A 22210-nucleotide genomic window follows, 5' to 3' on the forward strand; every position below is an offset into this window, starting at 1 on the left:
GTTAAAGATTCCATAGCACTATTCCTGATGTCCTGGCCAACAATCCTTCCTGATAAACTCGGTCATTCACTTTACCATTGTTTGTGGGATATTGATGTGCGCAAATTGGCTGCCGCGTTTGCCTATAAAATACACCTGTTCAGTTAAAACATTGAGGGAATATTGTAAAGATGTAAGGGAATGAAGGGCACCTCCTCCCACAGTGTTTCCTGTCACTGGTATTTAACCCCAGCTGCTAAATATAATAATAATCCTTACATTTGATGTTGTGCCTTATTACATAATTGTGATGTCTCAAAGCGTTTCACAAAATATACTGCAAAGTGAATTGACTGTGTATTTTGTGGGCGAAACGCGGCAGCCAATTGCGCACAGCAGGTTTACACGTAGTGCGGGACAGGTCTGAAATGGTTTAAATGGTTAACGTTCCCTCTTTTTATCGGTGTCGTTTAGAAGCATTGTGATCGTCAGAAAGCCAATCTGCGCATCCGTTTCAGACCCTCGCTGTTCCAGCATGTCGGGCTGCATTCTTCTCTGGCTGGCAAGATCCAAAAGCTGACGGTGAGTAGCATTTCGGTTTCCGCTCAAACCACGTCACTCATCTTTATGGCTGACGAGTGCCTTCATCCAAATCCATCTGATCCTTGTGCTTTGTACGGTAGTGTCTCAGAGCGCATAACAGTGGCGGAGCTTGACTCCGAGCCTGGTGGTGGCGGGGGTGGATGGGGGAGGTGGCTGTAAGCACGGTCAAAAAAGGAAAGTTGTCAAGGACTTGAAGAAGGGGAGAGAGGGGGCAAGGCGGAGGGATTGAGGGAGAGTGCTCCAGAGCTTTGGGGCGTAGTGGCTGAATGCGGAGGGTGCGAGGGACGAGCAGGAGATTAGTGCCAGTCGAGCGAAGGCGCTGGTGGTGGATTGGGGAGTGAGGAGGTTGGAGAGATAGGGAGGTGCCAGAGAGTGAAGCGATTTGAAAAATGACAATGGAGGCTGCTGTTTCCAGTCCTGATCTCACTCAAAATACTGTAGCCCCCGCCCCGCGACACACACACATACACACATATACTCTGAACCCCCCCTCGCCCATTCACACATACACATATACTCTGCTCCCCCCCACACACATATACCCTGTCCCCCCACACTCACACACTCGCGCACACACACAACCTCATGCATATACATTTCCATCCCCATGTATTCCAAGACAGTTTATTGATTAATTCAGTTTCAAAGTGTACAATTTGTTTTATTCCACTCCCCTGTCTGTCTGCCTTCCCGAAGGATAAAGACTTCATGAAGCCGTTACTTCACAAGATGCATGTTAACCCGCCTGCAGAGGTGTCCACCTCTCTCAGAGTTTATCAGGACCATTCGCTGGACAAGGTGTACCTAGGAGAGGACTTCTTCTGGGCAATTACACCTCTCGCCGGTGACTACATCCTCTTCAAATTTGACAAGCCTTTGATTATAGAGAGGTACGAATGCTGACTTAAAAACTCTGATAAAAATAATAATAATAATCATGCCTGCATTTGATATAGCACCTTATCTGTCAAGTCCTGTAGGGTTGTGGTTAAAGCATGTACCTCGCAAGCAAGAGGATCCGGGTTTGATTCCTAGGTGGGTCGAAAACCTTAGGCAAGTTACCTTACTCCCTAAGCTTCTGCTTATCTAGTAGTAAGTAGGTACTCAATTGATCGTCGATTGATGGATCGCTTTCGGGGGTAACAATCCCTCTTTAAAAAAAATTGTAATTTGGTCAATCAATCCATGACTATTTGGGGGACACTGCTGTGGCTGCTGCGTTTTGTTCACAAAAAATATAAAGTCAGTTCACTTTACAGTATATTCTGTGAAGCCCTTTGAGCCATCTGAAGGCTCTATATCAAATGCAAGGATTATTATTATCATCATGGCGTCAAGACATCTCAAAGGCTTTTTTTGGCAAACGTTGACTTGTGATTTTGGAGCAGCAGGGTGGGGGAAGAAGGAAATGAACGATAAAGCTGTCAGTGCGTGTGAGGTGTGAGAGGAGCCAATTCCACATTCCTGTGGGCAACAGTTTGATGAACATGTCATTTGCGCCAAGTTTGCACTTGTAACAGTGTAAGTGTAGAACAAACGTCATAGATTCAACAGCACTGGCCTTGGAGACACCCACCAGGAGTAGGTAGCTTTGCTGGTGGACAAACAGCAGCCTGTTGACTTTATTATGATTAAAACCTCTCCCTGTACTCCTTAATTCACACAGGAACGCATCTCTTTGACCACTCAGCGACCTGTGGCCTTCTACACATCCCTCATCCCCTCCGTTCCGCCATTGGTAGCCATGCTTTCAGCCACCATGCTCTGAAACTCTGGAACTCTCTGCCTCAATCCCACCCTTACCCACCCCTTGCCCTTCTTCAGATTGCATCGGAAAACCTTCCTCTTTGACAGTGCCTCCAGTCACTTCCTTCTCTCTGGCTCTGTGTCTGGCTCAGTCATTGTTAAGAGCTCCGAGGCTCTACCCTGTGTGAAGGGCACTATAAAAATGCAACTTGGTGTTTTTGTTGATGGGAGGACGGTTGGGTAGGTGTTTTGGAAGGATATCAGATGAGCTGAAGAGCTTTCTTCAGCAGCCTCCTTCTTGTGATGTTGTGATGTGGGTTAAATAAACGTCACAGTTCTCCTGTATTGGTCAGTTCCTTCTTGAACTCCCAACAACAGGAATCGAGGCCCAGGCTTTGACTGGCACCCCCTGAACAAGCAAGCCGAGATCTCGAATTCCTCATGTGTGGAGGCATTGTCACAAGTCCACACTTAACAACACTACTGGGTTGGCACTTAAAATGACCTTTTCATTTATAATTTCCAAACAACGATCAACAAAAGGCTTGTAAATGATCAGAAGCTTGCCCAAGTTATAGGTTGTTAATATTTTAAGCTTTTGTTACCAGGTATTTCTAGTCTTATGCCCACCCTTTCCATCGTAGATTTTTTTTCCTGCTCAACCATCTGGGTCTGTTTTTCTTTCAAACCGTGTCGGTGTGTTTTTTTCCTGGAATGTGTTGCTTGTTTTCGATGGTGTCTGCAGAGTGGAAATCTTCTCAAGAATAGGCTTGGCATTGATTTTACAAGTGACCGTGAGTTCAAAGTCCAGACAAGGGGCTTGAACCCACAACCTTCTGACTCAGAGACGAAAGTACCAACTGAGCCAGGCCCAGGTTGCCAAGCATCAGGGCTTCAGGACCCCGATAGTACAGCGTGCATTGGGGTAACTGCTGGAGTTGAACCAGGTGAAGCCATATAGTGTGCCATTCGGGAACGCTATCTGGCAAGCATCCCATTGCTTGTCCAGCTAGGACTACCCTACCCATTAGGGCTTTGACTTGCAGGGTTAACGGTTTGTTGTGTTGAGGCTGTTTTCTGGCTTTGCTAGATATGGAGGCGGATGCTTTGATATTTCCGTTCTCACACAGCAGTAGTAATTATTCAGATAGCAATGTAGTGTTTCTGGTCACTGGTGCTGTTTCTATAGAGACAAAATATGATGGTTCCTGTTGCTCTGGACCTTGCGGCAAGAATAATAAATACCTTCCTAGAATCATAGAATTATACAGCACAGAAGGAGGCCATTCGGCCCATCGTGTCTGTGCCAACTCTTTGAAAAAAGCTATCCAATTCAATCCCACTCCCCCACTCTCTCCCCATAGCCCTGCAAACTTGTCCTCTCCAAATAATTATCTACATCTCTCTTAAAAGTTGTTATCGAATCGGCTTCCACCACTCTTTCAGGCAATGCATTACAGATCCGAACAACTCGCTGTGTGAAAAAATTTCTCCTTTCCTCCCCTCTGTTTCTTTTAATAACTATTTTAAATCGGTGTCCTCGGGTTTCCGACCCACCGCCAGTGGAAATGTTTTTGTTTTGTTTCCCCTTTTCCAGAAAAGATAGTCTTCCTCTTCTCCTACCTCACACTTCTCACCCCTCTCCCTTTTCTTCCTCTTTCCTTCTCCCTTTCCCTCTCTCTCCCCCTTCACCCCATCTCCCTCCTCTTCCCTCCCCTCTCCTCTGCTGAAAGTAATAATAATCCTTGCATTTGATATAGCGCCTTATCACGATGTTCAAAGCGCTTCACGGAATATACTGTAAAGTGAATTGACTGTATATTTTGTGGGCAAAACAAGTAGTCACTTGTTATGTATTATCTCCACTCCAGAATCCCTCTGCCTCACCCCCTCACTTGCCTTCTTCAAAGCCCGTCTCAAGACCTTCCTCTTTGATGTGCCTTTGGCCACACTCCCTCCTCCACACACCCTCACCCTCGACCCCCACTTGATTCTAACCCCCAGGTCGAGTGAAAATCCTTAACTATCCAGTGCCTCGGGACATCCTTCCAATGTGAAAGGCGCTATATAAATGTAACTTGTTGTTGTAGTATGGTTTCAATGGCTACTCACCATCACCATGTTTTATGAATGAGTTTACACAGTGTTGATGAGTTAACCTGCGTTTTTTTTTCTGAGCTAAACTGTTTTGTTAATAATGAAACCTTTAGCATTTTGGGACGTTCTCTCGCTGCAAAAGGCGCTACATCAATACAATTTGTTGTTCTTGTATTTCATTTTCCAAATGCAATGCAAAAGATTCAAAAACAGCACTCAAATTTGGGTTGGGGTGGGGGAAAGAGGCTGTGTTCTGAGTTCAGAATAATATAAAGCCAGCTACTAACTGTAGACAGAAAATGATACCACGTAAGATTCTACATAACAAAAAGGGGTGAAGTCTGACGGAGTTTCCTTAGTGTTGAAGGAAAATGCAAAATAACATGCTTGATTAAATGGGTGTTTCTCCCTCTGTTCCTGGTCAACAATTCCCCATATAAAATCATTCGCCTCGTTTGTGGGACGTTGCTGTGTGTAAACTGGCTCCGCTCTCCCCTGCAAATTACACAGTCACTACACTCTACTGTAAACCCCGTGAAGCACTTTCAGACATCCTTCCGAGGGGAAAGCCGCTTTCTCAAAGGCAAGGAGTTTTTACTCATTCTTGTATGTATTTGTTTTGTTTATTTTGTTACCACTCATGATAAGTAAGACATCAACCAAAGATGTGCTCAAAAGCAATCTATTAACATCCGCTGCCCTTACGGTGAACCTTCCCCCGGGCCTGTAATAACTATTGACCACTTATTACAAAATTAATCTTTTTATGCAAAAAAAACACACAAAAACCTGCTTTGTGTACTGGACTACTCAGTGCACATCACATGCATCTCACAAGTTTCTTAATACTTTAATCCATGCTTTAATGCTGGAGGTTTATGAAAGTGAGGGGAGCACTTTTCATAGCACTTCTCAGAAAGATGGTGTAATAATTTTGCAAAGACATGACTATCCAGTGAAACATTCAAAACATTCCCGTCAAGCGGGGGATCATACAACGCCCTATTGCTGCAGTTCCGTGAATACGTGTGTCTAAAGCTATTTTTTGGCATTGATGTAAGAGTTCATACTGCGAAAAGCTCAGGTGGAAACGCCACATAAAAGGACCCTTGTAAATGTGGGGGTAAAACGGACATAGTTGCTAAATTGAATTAAAAATATTGCAGAGCTGCAGTATTTTGCAGCTTTATAGCTAGCATCCCTCCTAGCTATACACACACACACGTGTACGCTCACGCATAAATTGGTCACTCACTTCATGGCTGTTCGTGGGATGTTGCTGAGCACAAATTGGTTGCTGCATTCTCCTACAATACACAGTCCCAACACTACGCAGTAAATCCTGTGAAGCGCTTCAAGATGATTCAGTGATGTGATAAGGCACTGTATCAAATGCAAGGATTATTATTATTATTTTTATTAGCCGCAGAGTTCCATTCCAGTTTGGGTGTTTTAAAAAGTCTCTTAAAAAGAGTTTGTTGAAAGCTAAAAGCTCTGAAATCGTAAACTGTTCAGTGAGATGTTACCAACAGAATAATTTGGTGGCGGGGGGGGGGGAAGAACGCTGGGGCCAAGGTAGACACTTGATTGTCATCCTTCAGATGGGACGTTAAATCAAGGCCCCATCTGCCTGTTTGGATAGTTGTTAAAGATCCTATGGTAGTATTCAAAAAGAGAAGGGAGTTTCTCTCTCCTGGTGTCCTGGCCAACAATCCTCCAAATAAAAAATTGGTCACTCACTCCACCGCTGTTTGTAAGACATTGCTGTGTGTAACTGACTGCCAAGTTTTACTCACAAAATACACAGCCAATCCACTTTACAGTATGTAAATAATAATAATCCTTGCATTTAATATAGTGCCTTATCACATCAGTGAGACGTCTCAAAGCACTTCACACATTATATTGCAAAGTGAATTGACTGTATTTTGTGGGCGGCAGCCAATTGTGCACAGCAGCGTCCCACAAACAGTCGTGGAATGAATGACCAATTCTTTTTTTTTACTTCAGAGAGATTATTACCTCCGGAAAGTGATCTTCCAATCGACCAACAACCGGGTTCCTACTTACTGTTAAGTAAGCAGAGGCGTGTGGGTTGTGCCTAAGGTTTCACTACGCCTGTTATATCCTGTGGAGTGTTTCTTATCATTGTTGATTCAGTAAATGCCATCCAACATGTGATGGTTTGGCTCAGTTGGTAGCACTCTTGCTCACATCCAGGATAGAAGGTTGTGGTCTGTGAGCATCATATTGACCTGTGAGCTCACAGTTTATGGTGACACTCTAGTACAGTTCTGGGGTGCACTGCATTGTCAGGGGTGCAGTTCATCAGATGAGACATTATTTAAACTGAGGTCCTCCTGCCTGTTCGGGTGGAAGTAAAGATCCCATGGTACTAATTCAAGGAAAGTTCCTCCTGGTATGCAGGATGACAGGTTGCCAGGAACGGTGGTAGAGGCCAGGAAACGGGTTTCTGACTTGATGATGTGATGAGGGGAGGGTAGGGTGGGTGTTCTTGAAGGATGCAATCGGATGGCCTAGATGGGGGTGAAACTGTTTCCACTGCCAGGTGGGTTAGTAATCAGGGCACATAGATTCAAGATAATTGACCAAAGAACCAGAGGGAAGATATGGGGAACTTTTCTTTACACAGAGAGTTGTTACGGTTTCAAATGCACTGCCTGAAAGGATGGTGGAAACAGATTCAATAACAACTTTCAAAATGGAATTAGATAGGGACTTGAAAAATTTACAATGATTTGGGGAAAGAGCAGGGGAGTGGGACTGATTGGGTACCTCTACCAAACAGCAGGCACGATGGGTCGAAATAGGCTCCTTCCTTGCTGTAAGATCCTATGATTCATCCGAACCAATTTTGTGAGCAGTTCCCCACATATAGGGTTTCGTGGCTGGCTGTGGGACATTGCTGGGCGCAAATTGGCTGCTACATTCTCCTGGAGATACAGTCACTGTATGTTGCAGAAGAACTTTGTGAAGGGCTTTGAGACGTGATAAGTCGCCATATCAAACTGGAGGATTATTTCACGTCCGACAAACTTTGTCTGAGCTCCAGGACTGACATTGCTGTGTCTGAGGCTCAAGGGACCGATGGCAACAAATCCCTCATGATGGGTGAGCTGCACTCCAAGGTACTCAGAGCTGAGACAGGAGATTTGTAAATGACTGTTAGACGCTATAAGGGAGTCAGTCACCAATAGGGAGGTTCTAACAGACTGAAAGCCACTGTGCTTGTCTTATGCAAGAGCCTCATTTAGAAACTACACACAGACCCATTAGCCTGACCTCGATAATGTTGGAAGAAATTGCCTGTCCTGGTTGCTGTTTATTTTCCGACCTAATGCTCTCCGTGGGTAAACGTAACGGTGAGAACCTTGTTACACAAGTCTGTTTTCCGCAAGTCTTTTCAAGATCTGTGGGAAACTGTCTTCCAGTCATGTGGGATTGCCTCTCCAGGGTATTTTTTTCCCCCTTCCTAATATGTTCTGTGAAGCGCTTTGAGACGTCTGAACGACGTGATAAGGCGCTGTATCAAATGCGAGGATTATTATTACTTTGATTATTACTTGTAACAATAAAAATAATAACGATAATCATCCTGACATCAGGAGGAGCGTTTCACAGGATATACTGTAAAGTGCAGTGACTGTATTTATAGGCGAATGCGACGTGATAAGGTGCTATATCAAATACAAGGATTATTATTATTTTCTTATCAATTTTGTCAGGCCTGCGACCTCTAAAAGGATTCTTTCCCTGCTATAATGCACTACTTGATTTGTTTTACAAGCTCCTGCTGTTGCACAGCTTGCATTAGCAAGTCACTGAATACCATGAATGAGCATTGAGCCACTAAGCACTGTCTGTGACCTTGTTGCTATTTGTGTTGACTTTTGTTTTCACGAAACTGCTCTCTCCTCCGTCTCCCCGTGTGTTATTTATTTATATTTTATTCAGTGGCTTGGAGCGGAACCTATTAGGCTCTCATGAGCTCTTGATGAAAAGATTTGTCCTTGCGAAGGGAAATGTACCCGTTAAGTGCAAATGCACCTTGTACACAAATCTTCCTGCTGTGGATGCCTAATCAGATGGATTAAGGGAGCCATTCTTGCACAGTGCAAGTTACTCAGAAACCGGACCCAAAGGACACCAACAAGCCTTTAACGCTCCTTAAACCAAAGTGCCGCGGAGAGCAATGATCTTTACTGTTGTCTGAAGTCAGAGAGCTCCCCACTGTGCTGTACTTCCAAGATCAGTGGTGCTTTTGTTTTTGCTGCCAGATACCACTTGACTGTGTTTGACATTGGCCATCACCCAGGCCTCGCCAGCCTCCACTGGCATCTCTGTCTCCCAGCGCATCAATTTCAAGGTCCTCACTATAAATCCTTTCTTATTCTCTCCGATCTCCTTATACCCTGAGTTCAATTCCAGGCAGAGGGCGAAACCTTGGGCAAGTCTCCTTACTCCACACAGAGCCTAATAATAATCCCTCCAAAACCAAAAACAATAATAAATTGGTCATTTTCAATCCATGACTGTTTGTGGGACATTGCTGTGTGCAATTGGCTGCCGCGTTCGCCCACAAATATACAGTCAATTCACTTTACAGTGTGTTCTGTAAAGTGCTTTGGGACGTCCTCCCGACGTGAAAAGCGCTATATCAAATGCAAGGATTATTATTATTATACTCTGCTCTCCCATCTGCTAACTCGGGGTTCCGCCATGTCCCCTGCCCTCTATGTGCCTGAGCTTTCAATTGCTACTCCCCTAATATATATCAAATGCAAGGATTATTTAATATCTGGAACTCCCTCCATCTACCACTCCATCTCACCCCATCTCTTTCTGTCTTTAAATCCTGGCTCAAATCCTACCTCTTTGAACACGCCACTCCCCCACCCCCTTCTTTTCCTCCTCTGCTTTTTCAAATGATAATTTATATCCTCTCGTTACTGATCAGTGCTCTACCACACAGTGATTACTCTTTTTTATTTCATTACAATGTGACCTAGCTGCTGATTCCTCCTTCATGTCTCTTATTAACCTTGTTTTTGTTTCCTTAATTTTTCTCCTTTCTCCTCCTCCCCCCACCTCCAAATCTGATTGTACTCTCAGTTCCACCCCTCCACCCCTTCTTATTTAGCTTTTGTTTGACTTTATGATAGAAAAGCAAGAGAGATAAAAAAAATCTCTTCTATCCTCCTCTTCTCAAGTCTTATCTCTTTAACTGCATTTTTTTCATCCCTACTCCCTGGCCCCTGTCAGTCACCACCCTTAGCTACCCACCCCCAGCTCGGGTGCCCAGTCATTAGTGTCCCGCTCTTTGAGTATATCCTCCCGACATGAAAAGAGCTTTCTACACTAAACCCCGGCTAGCCAGACTAACGGTGAGGGGGGGNAAGAGATACTGTGCGGCGAGCCAGAATTTCTGGCTAAGTGAAATTACAATGCTTTACTGGCATGTACTGGCATTATTCAGTGCCGAAAAATGATGGTAACTGCTTGTACCGGTGTTATAATTGTTTCCATCCCGAGAGCAGAAGACAGAGTAATTGGCTGCTGCGTTTCGCCCACAAAATATACAGTCAATTCACTTTCTAGTATATTCTGTGAAGCGCTTTGAGACGTATCAACGACTTGATGAGGCGCTATATCAAATACCAGGATTATTATTATTAATTAGTCATCTTCTGCCCATAGGATTCAAACACTACGAGTCCTTGTCAATATCCCTGACCAGCAAGCACAGTGAGTCCTATCAACTCCCAGCTCTCCTGGAGTGTACCGTGGTATTGTTATACGCTATGGGATTTGGGAGTCTGTCTACATGTGCGCGGAGCCCTTGGAAAAATTTTGAAATTAAAAAAAAATGTACTTAGATTGGAGAGAGATGGAGGTTCTAAGTATGAATGAACAAACGTATGGGTGACAAAAGGGTGTGTGTTTTTGGTTTCGGGCGCAGTTCAGCTAAGTGGAATTCAGGAGTCCATTAAGTCAGGGATTTACTGTAAATGTATTGTACTTCAGATCATAAAACAACTTGCATTTATGCAGCACCCTTCACACTGGGTAGCGTCTCGGAGCGCTGAACAATGGTGCAGTTTGACACCGAGCTGGGGAGAAAGGAGAGGTGACCCTAGGCACAGTCGGTCGAAGAGGAAACTCTAATAATAATAATAATAATAATAATCCTTGCATTTGATATAGCGCTTTTCACGTCGGGAGGACGTCCCAAAGCGCTTCACAGAATACACTGTAAAGTGAATTGACTGTATATTTGTGGGCGAACGCGGCAGCCAATTGCGCACAGCAATGTCCCACAAACAGTCGTAGATTGAAAATGACCAATTTATTATTGTTTTTGGTTTTGGACGGATTATTATTAGGCTCTGTGTGGAGTAAGGAAACTTGCCCAAGGTTTCGCCCTCTGCCTGGAATTGAACTCAGGTCTCTCGCTTGCAAAGCGAGTGCTCTAACCACTGAGCTACAGGACTCCACGTGTCATCTGGACTGTAGGACTGTAGGTGTCATCTGGAGACGAGCAAAGAGAGGGCAAAGCAGAGACTGAGGCAGAGTTATACAAAATAATGATAATAACCCTTGCATTTGATATAGTGTGTTATCACGTCATTGCGATGCCTCGAAGCGCTTCACAGGATATACTGTAAAGTGCAGTGACTGTGTATTTTGTGGGTGAGTTGCAGAGGCTTGGGAGGGGTAGTTGCTGAAAGCATGGCCGCTGATGATGGAGCAGAGGGGTGAAGGAAAGCACAAACCCAAGCCAGGTGAGCGAAGGTGGTGGCTGGAGGAGTGGGGTGTGAGCAGGTTGGAGAGGTAGGGAGGTTCTTCGGGCATAAGGAATTAATTTGTCACAAAAGGCTGTGTGTTAACATTTGGCTATATTTACTGTCACGGTTTCAGATACTTGTTCCGCACTGGGAACCCAGAGCATCCAGGTGATGTGCTGTTGAATACCAGCGTGGAGATTTTTTCTGCCAAGGTAAGGACGTTTCTTTCAGTGTTTATCAAATGCAAGGATTCTTATTATGTGCTCCCTCCCTCCTTCCCTCCCTCCCTCCCCTCATTGTTTCTCTCCCTCCCACCCCTCATAAATTCCTACCTCATCTCATTCAAGGCCCGTACCTGTTGGAACGTGTTTTCAGATGTTTCCAGTCGATCTTTCCCCTCCCCACCCGCAGTTTGAGGAGCCCAGCCAGCAGTGTAAAGTGCTTTGAGAAGTCCTCGTGAGATGATAGGTGCCATATAAATGTAAATTGTATTATATTGAGATTACTTCTTTCCCTCCCCAGACCATTTGGATAATTAGAGAGGGGGTAGGAGGGGATTATTTTCTATAAAGCTGAATTCATATTTTTTTTTCTGGAACCTTTTGAAACGTCTATCTCTTCCCCACCCCTCTGCCTCCTCATCTTTCCCTTTTTAAATATGCTTAGCATTAAATCCATGTACTGGATTGAGCTGGTAACCTGAGTTGGCTGGTACACTGCTCGAATAATCCTGTGTGCAGTGCCGTGAGCCAAAACCGTGGTTTATTCTTTGAACTTGCTTTCTGTACATAACTCAATCTCGTCGGGTTTGCACTTGTTTGTGGGGTCCTGTAGCTTTGGTGGTTAGCTTGTTCACCTCACAACGGAGAAGTCCTGGGTTTGATTCCCGGTCAGGGTGAAACCCTGGGCAAGTTTCCTTACTCCGCACGCCTCTGTTCACTGAACAGTAAGTAGGAAACCGGTTGTTAGTCAATTTGCAGCTCGTTTTTCCGTGGGTAATAATCCCTCCAAAAAAATATTATTCACTCAATCCATGACTGTTTGTACGCAATTAGGTGTTGTGTTTCACCCAAAAATACACTGTCAACCCACTTTATAATATATTCTGTGAAGCACTGCGACATCTCAATGACGTGATAAGGCGCTATATCAAAAGCTTGAAATTACTATTTTATTATTATTGTTGTTGTTTATTAACTTCATGTCAAAAGCTGGTATTCTCCTTAGACTTTTAAATGCACAGGGAGAGGGGGAGGGGGAAAGAGTTCAATAATTAACCATCTGTTTTGCCTATTTTTGTAACGTCTCTGGTAATCATTCACAGCCACACATTGAGCTATAATATCACAGTTAACCTGTTTGTGAAACCTATTCCTGAGCTCAGAAATAATGTAGAACAATACAGCACTTTAAATAATAATAATAATATAATAATCCTTACATTTTCATGTCAAAATACTTCACATGGTTTTATTGACTGTGTATTTTATAGGCAAATTTGCACACAGCACTGTCCCACAAACAGTCATGAGTGAGTGACCAATTTGTGGGATTGTCGGCCAGGACACCGGGAGAGAAAAACTCCCTTCTCTTTTCGAATAAAACCACGAGATCTTTAACATCCACCTGAAAAGAGATGGGACTTCAGTGCTGTACATAAATCGAGTTTGGATAGTAGGGTGGGTGTTCTGTATCATAGAATTATACAGCACAGAAGGAGGCCGTTCAGCCCATCGCTTTGCAAGTGAGAGACCTGAGTTCAATCCAGGCAGAGGGCGAAACCTTGGCAAGTTTCCTTACTCCACACAGAGCCTAATAATAATCCCTCCAAAACCAAAAACAATAATAAATTGGCCATTTTCAATCTACGACGGTTTGTGGGACATTGCTGTGCGCAATTGGCTGCCGCGGTCGCCCACAAATATACAGTCAATTCACTTCACAGTGTGTTCTGTGAAGCGCTTTGGGACGTCCTCCCGACGTGAAAAGCGCTATATCAAATGCAAGGATTATTATTATTATTATTGTGTCTGTACCAGCTCTTTGAAAAGAGCTTCCAAATCAATCCCACTTCCCCGCTCTCTCCCCATATCCCTGCAAACTTGTCCTCCCCAAATAATTATCTACTTCTCTCTTAAAAACTGTTATCGAATAGGCTTCCAATACCCTTTCAAGCAATGCATTCCATATCCGAACAACTCGCTGTGTGAAAACATTTCTCCTCACCTCCCCTCTGTTTATTTTAACAACTATTTTAAATTGGTGTCCTCGGGTTACCGACCCACCCGCCAGTGGAAATAGTTTCTCCTTGTTCATCCTATTGAATGCCCTCATAATTTTGAAAACTTCTGTTAAGTCTCCTCTTAACCTTCTCCGCTCCAAGGAGAATAATCCTCGCCTCTCTCGCCTCTCCTGATAACTGAAGCCCCTCATTCCTGGTACCATCCTGGTCAATCTCCTTCGCACCCTCTCCAAAGCCTTGACATCCTTCCTAAAGTGTGGGGCCCAGAACTGAACACAGTCTCTCGCTGAGGCCTAACCAGTGTTTGATAAAGGTTCATCATAACCTCCTGACTTTTGTATTCTATGCCCCTATTATAAACTGTTTATAGTTTGGGGAGAGTTCTGGTCTCCCCAGCTCCACTATCCAAAAGATCAGCTCATTCAGAACTCTGCTGCCTGCAAACTGATCCAGACCAAACTCCATCCCCACATCTCCCCAGTTCTGGCTCAGGCTCCACTGGCTCCTCATCACCGAACGGATCGACTTCAAGATCCTCACACTCGTGTTCAAATCCCTTCACTCCCTGGCACCTCCCTACCTCTCCGACCTCCTCACTCCCCAATCCATCACCAGCGCCTTGCTGTGCAAGGTTACTCCTGCCAATTTAGCCTTTCTCCTGAATGTGATGACACTTTGGTTTTGGTTGCTTAGACCTCAGCTCCCTCTGGTGTACAATTAACCATTGTACACGTGAGCCCAGACACTGAGTGTTGGCAGGCAGCTCAGCTGTATTCAGATTTGCAGCCAGACTAAATCCTTGCATTGCTTGCCATCCACCCTTGGAGGGCTGAGCAGGAGTTGATGTGAGGCCATAACAGATGTCACCACAGAGCAGTTGGATGCAAGAATCCAAGCTCATTCTTCTCCTAGCCCGGGAGGTGCTGAGACTTCTATCCACGGGCGCTGCTCATTGCGCAATTGGCTGCTGCATTTCGCTCACAAGATATACAGTCAATTCACTTTACAGTATATTCTGTGAAGCGCTTTGAGACTTCTCGAAGATGTGATAGGGCGCTGTATTATTATTATCATTGCTAATCAGAGTGTCACACTGAACAACCGACATCCCGTTCCTACTGATGTCTGCCCTCGCCAGCCAGCCAGTCTTTCTCTTACCACCTCCCTCTCCCCTTCCAGGATTTTGCTAGTTTAATTGGTTCAAACTCCATATTATCAGAGATGCTTTTGAACTAAGGTGGGAAAAATTCTGCTGCATTGATTGATTAAATAACACATTGCAGATTATTATAATTCAATTTTACATTTACACGGCCTTTCATGTCACAAAGACTTCCCAATGTGCTTGACATTGTTGGCTGGGCACCTGAGCTGGGGAAGGGAGGCAAGTGTGTAGAGATGGGAAAAATGATCAAGAACGTGGTCGAAGAGTGACTTGAATCGCTCGGCGATTTAGTCGATTGGCAGATCGCCTTTCCAGGGGTAATAATTCCTTCAAAAAAAAAAAAGATCGGTCACTTCAATCCATGTCTGTTTGTGTGCAATTGGCTGCTGCATTTCACCCACAAAATATACAATCAATTCACTTTACGGTATATTCTGTGAAGCGCTTTGAGACGTCTCGAAGATGTGATAAGGCACTATACAAATGTAATCTTGTTGTTGTTGTATACCAAATGCAAGGATTATTATTGGATCATAGGAGGCCAAGACTGTTTATAAGCGTCAGCCCAGATATGATACATTACAAATTACATTTGTATATAGCGCCTTTTGTTCCTGTTTCCCCATTCTCTTCAAATAGTATCATTGACTTGTGACTTGTGCGAGCTGTGTGACGTTTGGCTGGTAAAAGGTTCTCTCTATAAACATGAGACTTGCTGCTCCAGTGACCAGTTTGCTTTGTGTTCTCGTGTAGGTTTCAGGATTCAAATTGCCGCAGGAGACCATGGAATCCAGATATCAGCGCACGGATGATGGATTTTTCAAAATAGGTACTGTCAAGCCAAGCTAAATCAACCAGCCTCTCTACTTCAGCCAACTTAATGGGTGTCAGCCTGGCTCAGTCAGTAGCACTCTCACCTCTGAATCAGAAAGGTGCAGATTCAAGCTCCACTTTGTGACTTTTAAGCTCATAACACTGCAGTATATTGGTGGGAGAGCATTGAATCGTCAAAGCTTCTACTCTGAATGCCCTCTTTCTATCTGCAAGATCTGGGCCTTGACACGTTTCATTCGGATATTATGTGTTCCCCAACCCCTGGCTCGGGTGCCAACTCTGTAATGGGCTTTGAGATGCCCTCCCGACCTGAAAGGTGCTACAGTAAAATTTGTATAGGTCCGAACCGTATAAATCATATAATTGCTTGTCTAAGTTGTACATCTGCCCCAGTCCTGTTGAATTTCCTATTACTTATAAGTTTCACATAACTAATACTTTGCATAAGTCTTAAGAAATGTATGGTCCCAACTGACACGATTTGTGTGAGGCTTACTATATATATTATATATATATTGTATTGTATCTGCTTGCATTTGGAGTCACCTACAAAATATATACAGTCATTTCACTTTACAGTATCTCTTAGGAAGCACTTTGAGATGTCTCGAAGACGTGATAAGGCGCTATATTAAATGCAAGGATTATTATTGTATTAAAATTATAATAGAAAATTATCATTATAGCCCTGTGTTACCTAAAAAAATGGCTTAACTGGGCTGAGAGCTTCCCAACCCCTCATCCCAACTCACCAATTTGGAAGGTTCTACTGTCGGGAACCATCCCATCGAGTGACTTCTTGACCTGCAGCAGACACAACTCAACAACAAGAAGCTTTAATCGCGCTTGTGTTTGACGCTACTCAGCAATTCTTTGAGTGGCTGTTATCGTAGACCTTACAGCACAGAAGGAGGGTTTTTAAACTCACCCAGCCTACAACTGGTGCTCACTCCTCCACCGGAGCTTCAGTTGCAATTCTCTGCTCTTTCACTGAACCCTTCTATGTTGTTTCCCCACAACGACAAACACTTGGGTTTGTACAAACACGGGGTTGGAACCCGAGCATCTCAAAGAGATAACACAATAAGATCTAATCCTCCCAGTCTGCAGGTTACTGTGGCTAATGTTCTTTTCAGCAAAGCTGATTACAGCTACTTTTTCTTTCTCTTCCCCCACCCCCTCCCTGTGTATTTTAGGTGAATTTGAGAACGGAATAGCTGAAGGAGCCATTGATCCGAGCTGCAATCCTATCAGTGCCATCAGACTGTCAGTTGTGCGAGATTCCGCGGTGTGGGTTATTGTTAATGAGGTAAGATCTCGCACAGAGAAGGGGGTGGGCTTTGTCTCTCCAAACATCTAAAACATTTTTCACTCTCTAACAACTACAACAACTTGCACTTATGTAGCGTCCCTCACGTAGGGTCCCAGAGCGCTTGACAGTGGCGGAGCATGGCACTGAGATGGGGTGAGGGGGAGGTAACCGTAAGCACGGTCAAAGAGGACTGTGACAGGCACCACCTGATGATAGAGAAGGAAGGAGCTAGGCGGAGGGATAGAGGAAGAGTGTTCCACAGTTTCGGGGCGTAGTGGCCGAAAGAGTGGCCACCGATGGTGGAACGGAGGGCACGGGGGACAAGGAGGAGGTCAGTCGAAGTATGTCCTGGTGCATTATTAATAATAACCCTTGCATTTGATGTAGCACATTATCACATCTTCCAGACGTCTCAAATCGCTTCACAGAAGATAGTGTAAAGTGAATTGACTGTATATTTTGCGGGCGAAACATGGCAGCCAATTGCGCACAGCAGTGTCCCACAAACAGTCGTGGATTGAGTGACCTCCTTCTCAATTTTTTTTTTAAAATGAAAGAAAAAGTGCTCCAAGATGCTACCTCTCGTGAAGGGCGTTGTTGTTGTTGTTGTTGTTGAGCAGCTTGCCGTGCTGGCAGGTGCAGTGTTCCTTAGCCTACAGATCCTGGCTGCGAGAGGCACATCTGGTCAGACACAGTGTTAAACCTCAGAGTCAGCCTATCATGTTTGATGCCAAGTTAATTGCCTAGAAAAGTGGGTCAGCAGCAGGGGGCTGGTAGGGAGAGCATAAAATGCTGCGTATAAATCAGCATCTTGCTGCACGGAGTCTGTCTGTGCTTCTGTGTTGCCCAGTAGGAAGTGTACACCTCCTGTTGGGTCAACTTGGGACATCATTGGTTCCGGAGCTGTCGGTGGCATCTTCGTCTGGTATTCCCCTGAGCCAAGCCAAAGAAACCCGGACATTTGTCCTGCCTTTTCACATCCCGGAATGCTTCGCAGGACACAACACGATACAGATTTACATTTGTACAGGGCCTTACCTGTTGGTGGGACGTCTCAAGACGCTTATCAATCCTGGCCTGCCACCCAAGCTGGGAGTGGGAGGGAGAAAAGGGAGGGATGGGGTGGATGCGAATGTGGTTATCCAGGCAAAAATCCCGCAAACAACAATGAGATCTTTTAATTGTTTTAATAATTGAAGTTGAGCTATAGATCAGCCATGATCTAACAGAATGATAGGACCGGCTCGAGGGGCTGAATGGCCTACTCCTGTTCTTATGAGCAGACAATCAATGAGGGGCTTTTAGATGGTCTGGGATGATATGGGGATATAAACCAGAATAGCGGGGAGGGAAGTGGGGAAAACTCCTAGTTTCTTTATGCAAAAGAGACGATGGATTCCCCTGTACGCCCACAGCTAAATTGCAAGTGAGATGGTATCTAAATTAAGGCCTCATACCACCAGAGCAGTAGAGGAAATCCAAGGGCACAATTATAAGCTACTTAATGTTTAATGGGCCCTGCAATCTTTTCAAATGGTCTCTGTCAAGTTGCAGTTGAAATGTGTTCCAATTCTTTGAACAAATCTTGTATTGTACTGTAAATTTACATGACCGTTTGCTGCAGTGCATTTACATTTTTTCCCCCCCCTCTTTTCCCCTCTCTCTTTCTCTCCTCTGTTTCCCCCCCCTTCCCTGTTTCAGGTTCACCTTAAAAAAGCTGCCAGCTAATCAGGATTTAAGACATTCGTTCGAGAATCAGTTTTCAAACGGAGAGAAAGAAATCTCCACTCCAGTCTAATATTTTAATCGTTCGATTTTAACAAGGAAGAGAAGTGTGGATATTAATTGACGAAGTCGTGGACATAACTACTTCACTGTCTGATCACCTTGAGTAAATGCTCATCGTTCCTGAACTCGACCTCCTACCTCCTGTGAAATCTACTGCAATTTTCTATGTAACTATTTTAATTTTAAGATTGACCACCTGAACTTTTTTTTTAGGGTAGCGATGCTGAAAATGATTAACGGACTGTTCGATTAATTGTAGGTTTGACCAAGGTGTATATATGCATTAGTTTTCTTACCTGTTCTTTATCTGAACAGCGTTGCAAAGTATCAAGTCAAATCAGGCGACAAAGAAGGCTTCTGCGAAAGTGCAGGGTTTATTTTTTGGGGTTAATCATGTTAGAAACTCTCTTGATATAAGTTGTGCATCAGGGACAGAATCTGTACAAAATGTGTGTGTGGTGGAGGGGGAGTTATCTTTAATTTATTATCAGTGTTCTTCGGGCAGTGTTGTGCGTTCATGTTTTTGTAGGATATGCGGATAGACGCACATTTTATTCTCGAACGGAGGACGGATATCATTTTAATTTACCGTCGAAACGCACTCCTTTTATCTTGTGATGGTGTCACTTCACTTCACGAAGGAAACTGTTGTTGCCTTTTAAAAGCGTTGACTTGTGAATGTCGAAACTTGCCAACTTCCTTGCGATGCAGTTTGCACCGCAATGTAAAGACAGGTTTCCAGCAGCATCGAAAAGGCATGTGTTACGATGGGTGCCTTATATTATATGCTACTGCAGCAGGTTATTTGTGGTAACAATGACCCAAATAGAGGTATTTGGAAGAATCATTCTGTGACCCCTTTATTATAAATTAGAATTATAGAATCTTACAGCACAGAAGGAGGCCATTCAGCCCATCGTGCCTGTGCTGGCTCTTTGAAAGAGCTGCCTAACTAGTCCCACTCCCCACCCTTTCAGGCAGTGCTTCCAGATCATAACAACTCTCTGGGTCAATTTTTTTTTAATCTTTATCTCCCCTCTGGTTTTTGCCAATTATCTTAAATCTGTGTTCTTTGGTTACCGCCCCTCCCGCCAGAGGAAACAGTTTCTCCTTATTTACACTTTAAAACCCCCTTAAAATTTTGAACCCTTCTATTAAATCTCCCCTTAACCTTAAGATAACGGCAAGAAACAAGGCAGTGGGGGAGGGCAAGAGACTGTTTTGCTACTTAGCATTTTAAGTTGTAATTGAAATATTTTTCGTAAGGTTTTTTTTAAATTGAAAGAAAATAAATATATATGTGCAGATCGCTTCAGTGACAGAGATGCGTTGTCAAGAGGCAAACTTAAAGATTATTGTCAAAGCAACACATAAATAGGTTCAGATGTATTTCTTTTGTTGCTAAGAAAATAACGCATTGAAGATTCTCTACCGGTGTGGTTTTACTTTGCGAGCAAGAATTTCTAATTCAAAGTGTATTGTATTTTCCTGAGAAAAACAGGATGATTGAATCGAATACGGATTCACATGCTACTCTCTCTCATCTCTCTCTCTCATCGCCGCCCTCTATCACCGCTCCCAGTAATATTTTATCGATGTTCTCTCGGAGGCTCTCTCGTATCCATTTTATGCAAGAGAGGAAATAGCATTGACTTGATGCAGTGCATCAGCAAAAGAGTAGCTCATCTAGACGATGTGTATGGATGAACCCATATTTAATTAGGGTCTTTCTCAATCACGTTAGCTAAAGCATTAAACGGGCAGCCAACAAATGCCCCAGTTTGTATTTGACCATTTTACGTCAGGATCCCCCAAGATTCGATCATCATTAAAAACGCTCAAGGTTGCGTCAAAGTTCCTGAGATGTTTAATCGGAAAAGTTTCCGCAACTCTGAGTGTTTTCAATGATCGGACTATCCATTCCAAATCACATCAAAGTAACAATACAATATGACTTGCATTTATACAACGCCTTTCACGTCAGGAGGACGGCTGAAAGGGCTTCCCAGCGCTGGATGGGCACCCAAGCTGGGGGTGGGAGCCGAGGAGGGTGGGGTGGGAGGAGGGATAAGACGACCGAAAGCACGGTGTGAGAGGCACGTTTTGAGACGTGCCTTGAAAGAGCGGAGTCGGGGGTAACGGTGGTTGAAGTTTACAGCCTTGCAAACCAGAACATCCTAATGGTGCCCTAAAAAAACGGGATGATGTACATCGAGAATTTAAAAATATAAGCATCAGCTTCTACGAACCGAATTAGTAACAGAGTCCGTCACGTAGTAAGCTATTTTCCTGCAGAGTACGCGTTAGAATTGCCAACGTCAGTACTTAATGTTCCTACTATTGCACTGAAGTTGACTCCCTCTGCCCTGGAGAGACTCATTGTGAGTCATGGGAAAACTTAAGAGGTTTTACAAAGGATTTTACAAAGTGAACATTGATTTTTAAATAATCTTCTGCAATACCTCAATCCCTATTATGTCTCTCCTTCAGGCTAGGGTAAATGCGGGAAATTGAAAGTTTTTTTTCTGTGCGGTTCCATATTAAGTGCTACAAGAAAGCCCATACTTTTTTTTCCCCACCATATCATTTTTTTTTAATAAATCTCTATTCAGAATGATTTGTCATTCACCCTCCGCTTAAACCGAGAAAAGTGTTAGATCATTTTATTACTCTTAAAATCAAAACTGAAGACCACTGGCAAAGTAAAATCAAATTGCTGTTCTTTTTGCGAGTTGTTCGGGATGGGACCTTCCCTGTGGCAAATGGGGAAAAAACTCAAGCTTCTGAATAGCGCTTGGAATTCTGTAAAAAAAAAATCTCTATAAAAACCTGGTTTTACATTTTGTCAAATATATATATATCTTTCAATTTTTTTATTTTTAAAGCGTTCGACCACGAAAAATTAAAATAATATAAAAATAATCCTTGTATTTGCTATATCAAATGCAAGGATTATTACATTATTATTTGGGGGTCTCCATAGAGGAGGGAAGAGAAGGAAGAATGGAGTAATGTGATGCGATAGTTTTCACCGATCATTAATGACAAGCACGGAAAATAGGATTGTGTTATTTCTGCCCTATTCATAATGATAGATTGGGGTGAGAGGTTGAGCACTCCTTCCTTCCTTCCTTCCTTCCTTCCTTCCTTCCTTCCTTCCTTCCTTCCTTCCTTCCTTCCTTCCTTCCTTCCTTCCTTCCTTCCTTCCTTCCTTCCTTCCTTCCTTCCTTCCTTCCTTCCTTCTCTGGAGAAGGGTTGAATGGTTCCCCCTTGGCCTTGCAAGATAGAATCGATGTTATCTTTGACTTTAGCTCAGCGAGGAGAATGTATTGCTTTGATCCTCAAGCACCCGCCACTGAGTTTTTAAAAATTATTATTTTGGGCGAGGGAGGTGTGAAATATGTCCCAATTTAAGGCTTGCCCTACACCGACTTTTTTTCTGGCCTTGTGATCGTGATCACATTAAACTTTCTATCCAGCGCATCTCTTCAGTTAAAAGCCTTCACTCTTATTTGGCCTCTCGCTTGTTCAGGAATGAATGGGACGATGGGGCAATATTTTGGCTCTTTCGCTCATTTAGTGCAGCACAACTGCTTTGTGTAGGCTATTGCAGCAGCAACAACAACATATTGCCAATT

At 43.7% G+C, this 22210-nt stretch overlaps 1 protein-coding gene across 1 annotated transcript in view; it reads left to right on the forward strand.

Moving 5' to 3' along the window:
- The window catches only part of mgat4a (alpha-1,3-mannosyl-glycoprotein 4-beta-N-acetylglucosaminyltransferase A), an 84822-nt gene extending 65329 nt beyond the window's left edge, over nucleotides 1-19493 (forward strand). Inside the window, exons 10-15 of the mRNA XM_007891146.2 lie at nucleotides 454-561; nucleotides 1279-1472; nucleotides 11365-11443; nucleotides 15392-15467; nucleotides 16669-16781; nucleotides 18486-19493. Of these exons, the coding sequence (XP_007889337.1) occupies nucleotides 454-561; nucleotides 1279-1472; nucleotides 11365-11443; nucleotides 15392-15467; nucleotides 16669-16781; nucleotides 18486-18512 (597 nt within the window). The 3' untranslated portion in view covers nucleotides 18513-19493. The remainder of the gene's footprint in view (nucleotides 1-453; nucleotides 562-1278; nucleotides 1473-11364; nucleotides 11444-15391; nucleotides 15468-16668; nucleotides 16782-18485) is intronic.
- Nucleotides 19494-22210: the final 2717 nt, after the last annotated feature.

The sequence above is a fragment of the Callorhinchus milii genome, unplaced genomic scaffold, assembly GCF_018977255.1.
Source record: "Callorhinchus milii isolate IMCB2004 unplaced genomic scaffold, IMCB_Cmil_1.0 Scaffold4, whole genome shotgun sequence".
NCBI lineage: Eukaryota > Metazoa > Chordata > Chondrichthyes > Chimaeriformes > Callorhinchidae > Callorhinchus > Callorhinchus milii.